The 17,066-nt window shown below is 37.1% G+C and overlaps 1 protein-coding gene across 12 annotated transcripts in view; it reads right to left on the reverse strand.

Annotated features, from left to right (window-relative positions):
* The window catches only part of LOC129771740 (cytochrome b5 reductase 4), a 189,883-nt gene that overhangs the window by 2,502 nt on the left and 170,315 nt on the right, over nucleotides 1–17,066 (reverse strand). For all 12 annotated transcript variants that reach the window (XM_055775736.1, XM_055775737.1, XM_055775738.1 and 9 more), the window contains 2 exons: nucleotides 13,016–13,105; nucleotides 8,393–8,796 (listed from right to left, as the gene is read on the reverse strand). In XM_055775736.1, coding sequence (XP_055631711.1) covers nucleotides 8,472–8,796; nucleotides 13,016–13,105 — 415 coding nt within the window. In that variant the 3' untranslated portion in view covers nucleotides 8,393–8,471. The remainder of the gene's footprint in view (nucleotides 1–8,392; nucleotides 8,797–13,015; nucleotides 13,106–17,066) is intronic.

Raw genomic sequence — 17,066 nt, forward strand, 5'->3', positions numbered from 1 at the left:
TAAAGGGTGTGTCACATCAAATTGCATCACGGAATAAACGCTGTAGAAATTCGCCCAGTAGACCGAACCTTTTGAAAATCTTAGACAGTAAAATAAAAACTATTAAACAACTTTTGGCATTTTCTTTTTATTCATACTTCGAGCCCAAGCCCGTATGCCCGCACCTTCCTCTTTACCCCGTCCATAAGGTTCTGTACAACGTCAGGTTGTAGTTTTTTTTGAACAGAAATCCATTTTCTCTTGAAGTCCGCCTCCGATTTGACAACTTTTGGGTTCTTCCAGAGGGCCTGCTCCATAATCGCCCAATATTTCTCTATTGGGCGAAGCTCCTACGCGTTGGGCGGGTTCATTTCCTTTGGCACGAAGGTGACCCCGTTGGCTTCATACCACTCCAACACGTCCTTTGAATAGTGGCACGAAGCGAGATCCGGTCAGAAGATGGTCGGGCCCTCGTGCTGCTTCAATAGTGGTAGTAGGTAGCGCTTCTGCTTCCGTTTACCGTGCCGGTCATCACGAAGGGGGCGCTCCGCTTTCTGCAAGAGCAGATCGCTTGTCACACCATGTACTTTTTGGCAAACTTGGATAGTTTCTGCTTGCGAATCTCCTCCGGAACGCTGAATTTGTCCTCTGCGGAGAAGAACAACAGGCCCGGCAGCTGACGAAAGTCCGCTTTGACGTAGGTTTCGTCGTCCATTACCAGGCAATGCGGCTTCGTCAGCATTTCGGTGTACAGCTTCCGGGCTCGCGTCTTCCCCACCATGTTTTGCCTTTCGTCGCGGTTAGGAGCCTTCTGAACCTTGTATGTACGCAGGCCCTCCCGCTGCTTGGTCCGCTGGACGAATGAACTTGACAAATTCAGCTTATTGGCGACATCCCGGACCGAACATCTCGGATCACGTCTAAATTGCTTAACTACGCGCTTGTGATCTTTTTCACTGACGGAACATCCATTTTTGAAGTTCATCACCTTCCGGTCGATGGTTAGGTTCTCGAAGTATCGTTTTAGTACTCTGCTGACCGTGGATTGGACGATTCCCAGAATCTTACCGATGTCCCGATGTGACAACTCCGGATTCTCGAAATGAGTGCACAGGATTAATTCACGACGCTCTTTTTCGTTCGATGACATTTTTCCAAATTTACGAAAAATTGACAGTGAAGCATGACCAACGTGATCTATACACTCTTATCTGATTATAAGCGTAATTCCTAAAAATTAAATTTCTACAGCGTTTTTTCCGTGATGCAATTTGATGTGACACACCCTTTAGGTATTGTTAGCTCAATTAAAAATCGCATTGGGTTGAACACTCAGAAAGTAAATATTAGAAAAGAAAATTACTTTTTCCATTTCAAATATGTTTTCTCTATTTTAAAGTGACATGTTTTTACTGATGAGAAAATTTTATTATTGTGTTTGGTATTGATATCTTATATTACATTAGTGAGTTTTTTTTTCATTATTTCATCCATACATAACACAGGAAGAATCTCGTCTAGGATCATAGAAGACGGTATCTTTTATCTGATACGCACCATCTAACGACTGTTTACCATACTTCTTTCATCATCACTCGGTAAACACTGGTGGAGTGAACAAACAATACCCAACAACCAAACACAACGGCTCTTTTCAGGGCCACAAATCATTAACGAAGAGTTTAACGATGTAATTCATAAAACATATCCAAAATAAACAGATAGCCTAACGGAATCCTACGTCAACTATGCAGTCGTGTCTCGGACACAACCCTCCTGTGACTTTTTTTTTCCAGGACATTGGGTCCAATCGCAGAACAGTTCATTGATTGATCTTCTAATCTACCCTTAAAAATTTTTACTATAAAATTCCAGTACTTCTTCCAAACTGCCGTAATCTCGCAAAGTGACGCAAGCGCCAGAGGTAAGAATTTTCAGCACGAGACTTTTTGTAAAATTGCATGTATTGTCAGCATACGCGTACATTACGAAAATCTGATCTGTACAAAATGTGTATTGTTGATGGAAAAACATTGCCATCGGCTTGATTTTTGAAAAAATGCAGTTTTATTTAAGCTATGCCACCAACGCCAGTTTGTTGTGGAAACAGCAAATTTAAATCGCTGTTTCCACAATCGATTGGCGTTCATCCATCAAAGTATGCGAGAATCTGTTTCCATTGATTTTCTCCAACATGCTGCCGTTGAGCGAAGCATCAGGAAGCATCAAGGAGAAGAATTCACACACTTTCCCAACTTTGTAGCATGAGTCGAGCAGGTTAACGTAGTTGAGAACCTGATTGTAATAATTATGGACAGCACCGATTTTTTCGAATTCAAAATGCAATTGAAACCATCCGTGTAAAATAACATATTGCCGTCCGAAATTATCCGAAGTAAAACGGATACAGTTTACGCGAGGATGTTTTTAGTTTTGTTACAAGATGCGTTTCGTTTCGTTTGGAGTATTTACAAGAGTGCAGCTGTTCACCAAATCCGACATTTACCCTTCAATCAATACTCAGCTTCAATTTACCCGAAGGAGAAATTGAACAGGCAATGAAAGTAAACATCGTCAAGAAGCTTTGTCCTTTGATGCCTGAAGAAAAAAGACACTACATATCAGGGAATCCTTGTAATCAACAATTGAATTGATGAGTTTGAACTATTTAGTTCTAATCTTTATGAGCTATATGTGAGAACAGCAATACACTCCAATCTAGAATAAACTTTTCTTTAAGAAGAGTTTGATATTATGAATTTGAAGTACACTGGAGTCGCTTTTTACGCGGGAGATACGTGCCGCGTAAACAAAAACCGCGTAAAAGAAAACCGCGTAAATTCCAAAATCCGCTTAAAAATAAACCGGGTAAATTTCAAAATCCGTACAGGTCGGACTCGTTTATATACAGACTCGATTATATGTGATTCGAATCTATACAATTTTGGACTCGATTATATACAATTTGAAAAAAAAAAATGTTTTTTACATTTCAAATCTGACTTATTTTGAGGAAATATGTATCCTTTGAACGTTAAGGTGGAATTGGGGTGGATATTATATGTACAGTTGGGTAAAAATCGTGATTTTTGAAGATTTTGCTTGAATTTTCACCAGGAATTGTTTATATCGATATTGCAGCGAAATTAAGAAAGATAGAAGTTAGGCGTCAAAGAACAAATTGTAGAGCAATTTGAAAGCTTTAATTTGATTGATAGAAACAATCAAGTTCAATATAATTTTTTGGGATAAAATCAATAATTACACATTAAAAATTTTCAACTTTGAATTTTTCACTTCCAAAAAGTTATTTAAATCAACTAATTTAGATGTTCCACCACTGTATCCTGAACAAAATTTTCTCATCTTTCAAATGAAAGCAAAAGAATTGGCTTACGCAGCGTACTCTTTAGTGTAGAGCCAGTTTGAGGTAACAGAGTACGAAACAAAAAAAAGTTCTAAAACTCTGTCATTGTTGAAATTCGAACATATGCATGCGTAGAAGGATTTTTGTCATCAAATATGATCATCTATCACCTTCTGAGAGATTCTGGAAATTTTTTTTTCATATGAGAAAGGTGTTTTATGACTTTAAGAGGGTGAATCAAAAATTAAATTCTTCTTCTATTTTCAATGAATGAAAAATATATGCTATAAAAAAATATATGATATAAATCTAATAAAAATTTTTTTTTGACTAGATTACATACAGGATTCGATTATATACAGTGAAAAGAAATCGAAGACTGTGTATAATCGAGTCCGCGCTGTATAAAAATCTAACAAATAGTGAATTATAAATTAAAAATGCGACCCATATTCTAACAATTGATGACCTGTTTTTATGTGTATGCTGCAATCACGATATCTGTATATTCTTTTATTTCTCAGCTTGAATTTGTACGCGGTTGTTGCGTGTTGCGTAAAAAAACCGCGTAAATTTTGAAATCTGCGTAAATTCCAAAAACCGCGTGAAAAAGCCGTGTATAAAAAAACCGCGTTAAAAGCGACTTCAGTGTACATGGTTTTGTGAGCTTCTTAGTACATGATTTGTAATTCTGAAACAAAATTGCTATTTTAAAAGTAACATAACATGGGGATGGACCGTTTTTGATTTAAAAATTTGACATGACAAGCTTTTCGGAAAAGTGTTTTTTACAAGAAACAAGGCATGTGACATTTATTGTGTAAACGTAAAATGTCAATGTTGGTGCTTGCGTCACTTTGCGAGATTACGGCAGCAAAGCTCGACATTATAATATCAGATTATTTTCAGACACAATTCTCGTGCAAGACTTTTCATCCACTTACAAATAACATGTTTCTCCGTGACATGGAATAAATGTTTGACACGGAAAATATGATAGAATGAAGACAGCCGTAAATCGGACAATTCCTTCCTCGAGTTTTGCTCTTATCAACACATTCGACGATTCACTTTTATTTATATAGATAGAAGACGATATAGGAGTGTGTTTTATCGCATTAAAATCCATTTCCACTTTCGAACGAAGATCTATTTCGTTACCGAGAACGTCAAATCGACTAACAACGCTTGTCAATATGTAATTGTAGAATACATGCGAATTGAATTTTTCGAATTTTTCCATTTTCTTTCAGAGTTTTCCGAAAAATTTTCAATGTTTGGTTAGAATATGTTTGGTTGAAATATGTGCATTATTTTTATGGGGCCTACTCTCCTTTCTAGAGGAGGAAGGGGTGTCATACCATCATAGAAACATTTGTCGTACTCAAAAACTCTCCCATCTCAAGTTTGGCTCCATTTGCTTGATTAGTTCTCGAGTTATGCAGAAGTTTGTGTTTCATTTGTATGGCTGGCCCCATGCCTTTAGGAAGGGGGTTGGTTTATCGAAGTACCATGGAAACGTTTCGTGCCTCCTAAAACCTCCACATGCCAAATATGGCACAATTTGCTTGATAAGTTCTCGAGTAATGTAGAAATTTGTGTTTCATTTGCATGGCATACACCCCCCTCCCCCCACCAGTCTTAAAGAGGTGGGGGGGAGGAACTCGAACTATCATAAGAACCTTCCCCGACCCCAAAGACCCCTACATACCAATTTTCATGTCGATGGGTTCAGTAGTTTCCGAGTCCATAAGAAGCAGACAGACAGACAGACACAAATCCATTTTTATTTATATAGATAGACGGATGAAAGACGAGAGCAACTTCGCTCCAAGAAATAAAAAACACTTAGAATTTCGATGGAAGTTTTATTTCAAATTAAAGTTTGGTTTATGCCATTATGTGTGAAATACAACATCATTCAAATGTCCACCTAGGGCTTCCTCGCACACCTTGATCCGGAACAGGTAATTTTCGATGACTTTTCGGCACATATGGGGCGGTATCTCGGTCATAACTTCACGAATGTTGTCTTTCAAATGTTCAAGAGTTTGCGGAGAGTTGGCATAGACACGGTCTTTCGCATAACCCCACAAAAAAAGTCTAGCGGGTTCAAATCGCATGATCTGGACGGCCAATTGGCATCACCAAAACGCGAAATTATGCGTCCCTCAAATTTCGTTCGAAATATGGCCATGTTCGGTCGTGTTGTGTGGCACGTGGCGCCGTCCTGCTGAAACCACATGTCATCCGTATCCATATCTTCAATTTGTGGCAAAAAAAATCGGTTAACATGCGGCCATAGCGCTCACCATTCACAGTTACCGTCTCGCCTCATTTTCAAAGAAATACGGCCCGATGACTTCACCAGACCATAATGCGCACCAAACAGTGACATTTGGCGGATACAATGGCCTCTCAACAATCACGTGTGGATTTTCTGAGCCCCATATACGGAAATTTTGGGATAGCCACCGAGCTCGAAATGTGCCTCATCGCTGAAGAAAATTTGATGCGAAAATTCAGCATTTTGCTGCTGTTGTTCGTTCACCCAATCGACGTATGTTCGACGCATTCCATGGTCACCACGCTCTAATTTTTGTACCAGTTGGACTCTATATGGATGTAGGTGCAAGTCCAAATGCAAAATTCGCCACAACGATGTGTTTGACAAGCCCAATTGCTGAGCACGCCGTGGAATCGAAACATTCGGGTCATCCTCCACACTGGCAGCAACAGCAGCAATATTTTCGGCCGAACGCACATTACGATGATGCACAGGTTTCACAATATCCGCTACGGATCCAGTTTGTTCGAATTTACGCACTACATTAGCGATTGTGTGCTCTGTAGGCCGTCCATGACGACCAAAATCCGTCCGTAATGCTCGAAAAACATTTGCCGGTTTTTCATCATTTTCATAGTATAATTTATCAAAATTAACACGTTGTGCGATACTAATACGATCCATATTGTAAAATGGCAGACATTCAACTAACGATATGACGCTTTGGTTGACAGCAATGTCAAACGGTTATCAGCGCAGGGCTGTATACTTTCGGAAGCTCGAAATGGAAAACCCTGTACTTTGAATTCGCTGGATTCACCCGTTTCGGTGTCTATAATATCGGTACCCTTCTGGAGAAGAATGGAAGCATTGAACGGAAGCCTGTTTCCGGTCTCCTGACGGTGCTACGCGATCGTAAACTGCAGCTCAAGCTAAAGCAGAAGACGGAGGGAGAGCTAGCCACATCATTTCGGGCTTTGGGAGATCGGAGCGACGGGTAGACAATGAGTAAATACCTAGCGGGGATGGACATCATCATGCGGAAATGTATGTCTAGAGCGGCCGTGTCGGAACAGCAAGCTGTGATCCAGAAACATACGCTAGAAGTGATGGAGAATGATTTTTTCCGGCAGAGCGGAACGTCAAAACGTATTCAACGCTGGAGTGCAATGACTGGCAGGCAACCAGCTACTTTACGCCCCCCCCCACCAAGGAGGTAAGTTCCGACGTGAAGTACATCTCCCACATCAAGTTCCGTAAGAAGGTGCTTCTGTGGCTAACCATAAGCGATGAGTGGATGTCAAAGTCGTTCTTCTGCCGTTCAGGATCGCTTGAAGATGTGCGCCAACCTTCCGAACATCTCTTGCTGCGTTTCATCGAGAATTTCTTGGTACCCCTGAAGCGGAGGATCTACTCCAACAATTTCGTGGCGAAAACGGTGGAAGGTGATTTTGGGGGGTCTCCGTAGCCACATTGGTTGCGCGTTCGCTTAGTAAGCGATCGATCGTGAGTTCAAAACTCAGGGCCCTCATTGACCATCTTTGTGTTGTTACAGAATAGCTACGTCCACGCAACAATCATCAGCGATGGAGATCGATCCACGGTCGAAATAAGATCGATTCATCCATACAACTGCTCTGCTCTGCAAGACACATCGGGCTGCTGTTCTATAAATAACTCAACAATGATCAATCAACTGTCTCCGCTGTCCGGTGGTCCAACTGGATAATGAAAGAACAGAAAGAATAACTCTTACGCCTAAATGGCTACTCCGTGAATGTACCATGTGTAATGGTATAGAAGGAATACTGGCGAATGGCAACTGTGTAATGTGCTAATTATAGATATGATTAAAATTCGATTAAAATTCGGCTCTGTTACAGCTAAAATGCTAATGAGCCTTGAATAAATAAATGGGATAAAAAAATAAAAAAAAAAAACGGTGGAAGAACTGATAAATAAAGCTAAGAAAGAACTGAAAAAACATGTCAACAAATATATTTTCGACAGCAATGGCGAAGGCTCTGGTCAACTGCCGGAAGGTTGCCCGGCGCGTCGAAATATTTTTGTAACATGGTCAATAAAATTATGTTTTATGGGAGATTTGTCCCATCAGAGATCTTCTGTAGTTTTTTTCATCTCCATCTGTAATAGAGAGAACTCTCAGAGTTTAAAGTCTCTATAATACAATACCTTCCTTCCTTCCATCTGTAATGTACATTTTTTAATGCAAGCGTTACAGTAAAACCTAGGAGAGAATGTCGCGTATGGTTATTTGTTTCAAACTCTGAAAGTTTACTAATCGCACCGGACTATCCTCAAGCTGAAAATTCGATTGAATTAAAAAAATTTCAGTACAAATGATTGGTGAGTGAATTACAAGCACAGCGATTCATCACGTAGTTACTTGATAATTCATAATAAAATGAAATGTCAATGTAATGACAAAATTTAACACCAATCTTATATTTGCATTTCAGCTGCTTGTGGCTGTAAATTAGCATTTTAAATGCATTGCTGTTGTAAATTTTCATACAGTATTCTGACTGCATTCATTTAAAGTGCATCGAATCTGTAAATAGCACCAGAGTAGCCGTATCTTTTGTCAAAAGCTGTTTTAGGTAGCCTGCGCACGCTGCATCAAATGCAAATTTCAATACATATTGGTTTTCTTGGGTATGAACTCAATGATGAAGCAACAGAATCGTTCCAGTGCAGAACAACATACATATGTATATTGGAACCACATTACAGCTTACCGTAAACACACGAGATGAAACGCTCCAAACCGCAGCCGTCGCCGCTGCAGATGATGTCCCGTCAATCCTCACCCCAACCCTAACCCTGGAAGCTGTGCAAGTGTGCCATGTTATGTCCTGCCTGCTCCAAGTACTGACAGCACAGCTCGTTGAACGGTTTCGGGCCGCAGACGCAAACATAGGTCGCATACTGCGGGGAGTCAAGGTTCGTCAGTTGTTTTGCCACTTCCAGCGAGATTTTGCCACGTTCCAGTCGGTGAGTGAGAGTGGGTGGGGATATGTTTTCCGGTGTTGCTGCTGCTGCGAGTGTGTCGCTCCTTTGCGTTGTTACTTTTGCAGGTGAGCTGCCAGTGGATGGGCTTCCGCGCGATTCAGCCTCCGAGAGGAAGTACCGCAGCATCAGTCTGGTGATGACAATAGCGATAACACCGAGTCACACGCGGTGCCAGTTGAGGGGTCGAACATGTAAAAGAGAGCAAAGGGGAGAGAGGGATAAGATAAATTATGGTGCCATATTGATTTTATCTTTTGCAGAGTCATTCATTATAAAACTTTGAGGTAATAACCTTACGTAACTAAATGTTTGTTTCAACCCATTCATTTACTCGGAATCTGAACCCAACAATGTTTCAGATGATACCGAAGACGACGATGATGATGAGGATAATGATGATGATGATGATGATGCACTTAAGTTGTAGCGAACTTGATCCTTCGCCTGTGGAACTCGCACCTTACAGAGCTTCCTTAGCGGAGTAGCGGCAGCTGTGGCGATTGTATGTACGTACTTCGTACAGAGGTATGCGCTATCGCATAAGGTGTGGTGTTACATGGCATATTTGGCTGCACATTGTTGGGATTGGATTCTCCACGTGGAACGGGAGCTGTTGTTTTCGTGGAGAATAGGCTGCTCGAGCTCGAGCGATTGTGATTATAGTTAAGCATAGTGACTATTAATAGAACATTGTGGTTACGCTGTGAATATATTCGATGAAGGGTGTTTCCATTTATCGTAAAAGGAATTCTGTATTGTCATCCGAATAGAGTAATTGAACATGACCAGTAATGAACTTTGGATTATTACTTTTCTCATGCAACCGTTCTGGTGATTGAAAGTGATAGTCTGAATTTAATTACATTTACGTGAAATTGACGAAGGAGCGCAATTCCTCGCCAAATGATTGATCGGTAACACCATTTTCAATTTGGAATAAAAATTTTAAACACAATTTCACACAATTTCTGTGGCTTAGTAAATTCAATGGGAGGAAATATAATTCTGGCCGAAGAGAAAATACATTGGATTACATTAACAACTGAGACTCTCTTAGAGGCGGATGAACTGCAAAGTTTAAAGCCTCACTAATGACGAATCCAACTCGTTATTTTTACATTTTTTTTGCAATACATTTTTTGTTTTAAAAGGAAGTAAAAAGAATAGAGCCTTTCATCAAGTATTTCGGTGGATGCTGTGTGTTATACACTACAGAAAAATGTAGAATATAAATAATACGCGTCACGAAATGAGTTTTAATAAAAGAAGTAACATTGAGGATTCGAAAATGTAAAAAAAATTGAAAATTGATAGTCGAAAGTCGAAAAATAGAAAAATTCAAAAATTTAAAAAATCGAAAACCATGAAAAATGTTTTTAATTATAAATCGTAAAACAATTTCAGCCAAATCGCTCGAGTAGATTCTAAGATATTGATACCACCAGCTGAAAAATATGGTTTCGAGAAAAACGCGTTAAAAAAATTTTCTACAGCTATACTATATCCCTTGAGCTGACCGTATACTTTCGGCTGTAACTTTCCAACGAAATCAAATTTCGAAAAATCATTTCAGGATAACATTACTGAGGGCATAAGCTTCCCAAGAATGCAAAAAAACCAATAAAACTACTTTTTCGACCTTCCAGACCGGGGTCTCACCTTAAAGCTCGAAATTTGCGTAAAAGTAAGAAATAAAAAAATCGAAAAATTAAAAAGTCAAAAAATCGAAAAATCGAAAAAGCAAAAATCGAAAATTCGATAAATAGAAAAGTTGACCAATCAAAAAATTAAAAAATCGAAAAAACTAAAACAAAATAAAATTCAAAAAATTGAAAAAAAATCGAAAATTGAAATCGAATCAAATCGATATTAAATTGAAAATTGAAAATCGAGTAATTAATGAAAAATGAATCAAAAATAGAAAAAAAACAAAAATCGATCGAACAAGCAAAAAATAAAAATATCGAAAAAAAGGAAAAAAAAATCGAAAAACTAAAACCAAAAAAACCAGAGAATCGAAAATCGAAAAAAATTAAATTGAATCAAAAAATCGAAGAATCAAAAAATGGAAAAGTCGATAAGTTGAAAAATAAAAAAAAAATTGAAAAACTGGAAAAAACCCAAAGTTTAAAATTTATCGAAAATCGGCGATTCAAATCGAAATTAAAATTCGAAATTGAAAAGCAAAAAAAAAAAACGAAAAATCGAAAAGCTGAAAGATGAAAAATTCTAATTTGAAAAACTGGAAGAAATAGAAAAATTGAAAATCAAAAATCGGAAATCGAAAATTTATGAAAAGCCGACGAAGCAAATCGAAATCAAATCGAAAATTAAGAAATTTTAAAAAAATAAATAAATTGGATAATCGAAAACCATGAAAAAAGTATAAATTATAAATCGTGAAAGTCCAAAATCACAAAAATAAAAAAAAATATAAAATTGTTTAAAACTTAAAAATTGTTGTTGAAGATTAAAAAATAAAAAATCATGAAGATCATAAAAATCAAAAATCAACAAATCGTCAAATCCAAAATCGAAAATCTAAAATTTGTCGAAAAATCGACGAATCATATCGAAATCATATCGAAAGATTGAAAACCGAAAGTCAGAAATAGAGAACAGGAAATCAAAAAAATTAAAAATTAAAACTTTCGATTCAAAATTTCCAAACATTGGAATAGCAAAAAAACGAGAATAGAAAATCGACAAGTTTTTCAAAAACTCAAAAAAATTGAAAAAGCAAAAAAAAAAAGCGAAAAACGGAAAAGTCGACAATTCAAAAAATAGAAAAATAGAGAAAATTAAAAAAAATAATAATTAAAGAACTGAAAAAAATCAAAGATTTGTCGAAAATCGACAAATTAAATAGATATCAAATTGAAAATCGAAAAGTTAAGGAATTGAATCAAAAATAAAAAAATCGATAAATCGAAAACCGAAAACTCGAACAAGCAAAAAAAAAATCTAAAAATCGACAAACTAAAAAAATCAAAAATTGAAAAATTTTAAATTATAAATACTAAATAAATTCTAAAAAATTAAAAACCGAAAAATGAAAAAAATTGGATCGAAAACAAAAAAAAATCAAAGAATCCTAAAATCGAAAAATCAAAAGCACAAAAAAAAGAAAAAAAACCAAAAATGAAAATCAAATATCACAAATTTGTCGAAAATCGACGTTTCAAATCGAGATCAAATTGAAAATTAGAAATTGAAAATCAAAAATCGAATCGAAAATCAAGAAAATCGAAAAAATTTAAAAATTTCGCGTACAGTTTCGATACAACGTACAATTTTGAGAGTAAGATGTACTTTATATCGAAGTTACCCTGTTCAATCGAGTCCAAAATTGTATATATTCGAATCACATATAATCGAGTCCGACCTGTAATAGTTAAACCTAAATTGAAGATGATCGAATTTGATCGATCTATCATTTTAAGTGAAGTTATTTTCGTCATTTTTTACCATGCAAGCGTTTTGACCAGTGAAGGCAATAGTCTGAATTCCAATACTTTCAAATCAAATTAACTTGAGCTCCGTTCGCGTAAGAAACTGTTGTTTAAGTTGAACATAACTAACCGGTGTCACGCTAGGATCGAGTCATTCCTGAATCGCTAATGTAGTTTGGGGGGAAAGGGGCAAATTATATCTCAAATAAAGACTACCAGCAGCAGCAACAACAACTCGAACTGCGCTCTATATTTCGAATGAAAGCCCCAGTAATAAAGCAACAAACAAAGTAACCATTTTAATTATTGCCTCTTTGTGTATGCAACAAGCGAGCAAGCAAGCAGCCAAACAAAGCCTCCCAGGAGGGCGGATACAAGAAAGGACTTTTTTTTCTGTACACCGCCGGGTACATGTTGACATACACGAGTATCTCACATCCCACCCACTGTATGTATGGAGTGCCCGTTGCCGGAAACGGTACTAAATGGAAAGCAAACTCGACATCGACGTTGACGTCGTTATGAGGCGCACACACCAACAACTCAACACATCGATGGAAGAAAATGGAAGAGAATCCTTTTGGCCCGAGCTCCTTCAGCTTAGTTGATGTCATTGAGATCTGAGTTCAAACGCACATGGGTAATAATCTGTAGAGTGGCAGTCTATAAAGCTTAATAACGTCGTGTTTATGTGTTTGCTCTTAGAGAACTGATAATCTCCAGAGCAATACAGAGTGGTTCGATTATTCATTTCTGTTGATCGTTTGAATCGTGGTACAACCCTAGAAATAAGAACCCAGCAGGGAAACGGATTTCCCCTCCACAAGGAAGTGCACTTCGTACAGTAAATGATGGCTCCTAGAATTAGCATTTGCATCGGATGGAACAATACATTACCTTCGATCCTTTTCGGCCAGGCTGTCCAGCATCTCACGACACCAGATATCCGCTTCGGTTTTGTTGTAATACAGCAAGCCAACGTTCTCTCTGTGAACGACACGGATAGTAATGGGGGGAAAGCATGTATTAATTTGTTTCTGACTCTGTTGCTGAACAAAGGCGGATTACGAAAATGTTTGTAATTTGAGCTCAGATTGGAAGTGTAGTCTCAAAGAGCTAGAGGAAGCTTACTGAGAGAGGGGTTATTTGTTTCAATTATGTTACGTGTAACGAATTCAGCGAACCGAAGTAATACATTTTATCACTTTTCCTACACAAACTGTGCTGTTGTCGAGTTATTATTTGTTTGGGCTTCACTTTTCGTCGAAAATAAATATTTGTAAATACACGCTTGAGTGAACGAGGGAGTATGAAATGATTGGGATAAATTAAAATCATATGGTTGAAGAAGCCGGATTCATTAAGTATAATCTTCCAACAGACATTTAGCATCGGGAGGCACAAAGTATTTTACAATCAATCCGGTACCAACAATAACGGAAACATTTGACTTGAAAACGGGGTTCAGAATAACCAAAGGCGGACGATAGTACAGGGTCTTTCAGATTAAACGCTTACGGAAAAAATCGAATAGCTCCTTATAACATTTTTTCTTCGCTACGTCGATTGTAACACTGCATTCCTCACTTCGGGACGATAATATTCGGCTACTCGTTCAGTCTGATCGGATGGTTTTTGGTGTCAAGATGTACAATTTACAAGTCGCGTTATCGAAAAAAGGGATGGTCACATCGAAAATGTCCTAAAATAAGCTTTATTTTCGTTTTTGAAAAATAAAAATTGGTTCCTTTTTTTAGAAGTCATTGAAATGTGTTGCGTGAGTGTTTAATCTGAAAGACCCTGTAGATCTTCACATTGTGATTATAGTCGTCTCGCAAGAGAGAGAATAGTATGGACGATGTTTTCCAATAGCAATAGTGTTCTCGCTTTCGCTAGTGGGATTCCCGTACCGATAACAACTGTTCTTCTGTCCGCGATCAGCTAATGAAGATCATCGTGAGGGCATTGATCGCAAATTGCAGACGTAAACAAACGCATTTCTTCAGGGTTGCAGCAAGGGTGTTCCGTTGGTCGCCAACAGGCTGTGTCCAGAGCACTCTGAGAACTCTGACCTATGGCAACAAGTTTCAAACGGATAGAGCTTAAATTGCATATTTTTTCTCTCCTACGTGTCCGTAGAACGCGTTCTGAATTTGAATTTAGAGCTTCCAGAGTGATTCAGAGCCTACTTCCACAGTGTAATACGGTTGAATTTCATGCCAACTCGACAGGCCGTTGGTAGCAACATCTCAGATAGCAGTGAAACGTTGTGGGTGTAAAGACATGGATCATTTAAGCAACTTTGCATACTTTAAATATTCGGAAAATAATTAGACTACTTTTTGGAAAAAGTTATTTTTTTTCTTATTTTTTGTACAAAAATTTTTAACTTAAAAACTATGATATCTAAAAAATTCATGTCAAAAAAAATTTTTTTTGGAAAAAAATTTCGCTGACAAAAAAAGTTATTCTAAAAATTAGAATTCATTTTTCTCAAAAACGTATTTTTTAAAAAGTCCCAAATACATATATATGAATATCCCTTAAATTTCTAACAAGTCGTCCATACATTGGAAGATAGGCACTTTTACAGGGAAAAAGTTTTTCTAACAACTTTTTTATATTTTATTTGAAAAAAATACAACTAATCCTAATTTTGTTTAAAGTCAAGATAGCGATGCAGTATATTCGGCAAAGTTTTAGATCTTGTTAAAATATAAACTTTTGTCGAAGACATCAATCTTTTATAGTTTTTGGAATATAAGTCATTTTTTGTATGAAGACTCCTGAAAAAATAATGTTTTGCTCGTAACATTCATATTATTGTGGTTTTCATTAGAAATTATCATAACATAGGAAATTATTGTGGTTTTCATTAGAAATTATCAAAGATTTTTTTAGAAAAAAATTTCTTTGAAAATAAATATTTTGAAAATTCAAATTCATTTTTCTTGAAAACATCTGCTTTAAAAATTCTGAATCAAAAGATATAAATAGCCTTTAAAATTTCCAACTAGTTTTCCATACATCGGATGATGGGCACATTTACATGAAAAAAGTTTTTCGAACAACTACTTTTTCATGTTTTTCTTTAAAAAAATGCTATTAATGTTCAATTCGTTACATTGTTATGTATAAATTATCGCATTTTAAATGCTCTGCTAGCTTTTCTCTATTCAGAAACATGTGAAGAACTTGTCAAACGTGAGAATTTGCACACAAAAATGTTACGAGCAAAACATTATTTTTTCAGGAGTCTTCATATAAAAATTACTTATATTCCAAAAATTATAAAAGATGGAAAGTTGATGTCTTCGACAAAAGTTCATATTTTAATAAGATCTAAATCTTTGTCGAATACACTATATCGCTATCTTGACTTTAGATTGTGGATTTTTTCCAATATCCAGTATCCAGTCGGATAGCAAATATTGGTCTGATATCCGTTTCATCTCTAGTATCAATGTTTATTTTATAGTTTCTATGTTACCTCCTTTATCTCCAAATGGAAATTCCTCTGAATTTTGTTCATGAAACATGTTCAAAGTTATGCAAAAAGTTCAAAAAATGCCATAATAATACCAACTGGAAATACCGCCCAAGAATATCAGGTTGAAGGCATGCGTATTTCATAAGGGAAATTGTCGTGGACTGTAATACAAAACAATCCGTACATCCTTCCGGATTTACAGCCATACAAATGGAACACAAAATTCTGCATTACTCGAGAATTAATCAAGCAAATGAAACCAAATTTGGCATGTAGAGGTTTTAGGGTGCAATAAATGTTTTTACGGTGGTTGGATACTCCTCCCCCCTCTGTAAGGGGGGCTGCCATACAAATGAAACGCAAATTTCTGCATTAATCGAGAATTAATCAAGCAAATGGACCCAAATTTTGCATGTGGAGATTTTATGGTGCAATGAATGATTCTATGGCAGTTAGATACTCTTCTCCCCTCTCTTAGGTGGGCCTGCCATACAAATGAAACACAAATTTCTGCATAACTCGAGAATTAATCAGGAAAATGAAACCAAATTTGGCATGTGGAGATTTTAGGGTGCAATAAATGTTTTTGCGGTGGTTTAAACATTCCACCCCTCTCTAAGGGGGAGCTGCCATACAAATGAAAGACAAATTTCTGCATAATTCGAAAACTAATCAAGCAAATGGAGCCAAATTTGTCATGCGAATGTTTTAGGGAACACGAAACGTTTCCATGGTGAATAGACACTCCTCCCCTCTCTCAGAGGGGTGGCTTCCATACAAATGAAACACAAATTTCTGCATTACTCGAGAATTAATCAAGCGAATGGAACCGAATTTTGCATGTGGAGGTTTTAGGGTGCAATAAATGTTTTTACGGTGATTAGACACTCCATCCCCCTCTCTAAGGGGGAACTTCCATACAAATGAAACTCAAATTTCTGCATTACTCGAGAAATAATCAAGCAAATGGAACCAAATTTTGGATGTGGAGGTTTTAGGGTACAATAAATGATTCTATGGTGGTTAGATACTTCCCCCCTTCTCTTAGGTGGGGCCGTCATACAAATGAAACACAAATTTCTGCATTACTCGAGAAATAATCAAGCAAATGAAACCAAATTTGGCATGTGAAGGTATTAGGGTGCAGTAAATATTTTTACGGTGGTTAGACACTCCACCTAAGGGGGAGCTGTCATACAAAATTCAACGGGGTTGATTAGAAGATCAATCAACGAACAGTTCTGCGATTGGACCTATGAACTTGCACATAGTAGAAAAACGTCAATGTTTGAAGGTAATGATAACAAAAAACAAATTTTGGGCAGGACGAAGTTTGCCGGGTCAGCTAGTTTTATATAAAAGCACCACGAATGACCAGAACCGAATACCATCAGGCGACAAATCGAACGTCTTGGTTTGTCAAAACTAGCTCATTGGGACCATTTCAATGGTTTTTGA

The sequence above is a fragment of the Toxorhynchites rutilus genome, chromosome 2, assembly GCF_029784135.1.
Source record: "Toxorhynchites rutilus septentrionalis strain SRP chromosome 2, ASM2978413v1, whole genome shotgun sequence".
In the NCBI taxonomy this organism is placed as follows: Eukaryota; Metazoa; Arthropoda; class Insecta; order Diptera; family Culicidae; genus Toxorhynchites; species Toxorhynchites rutilus.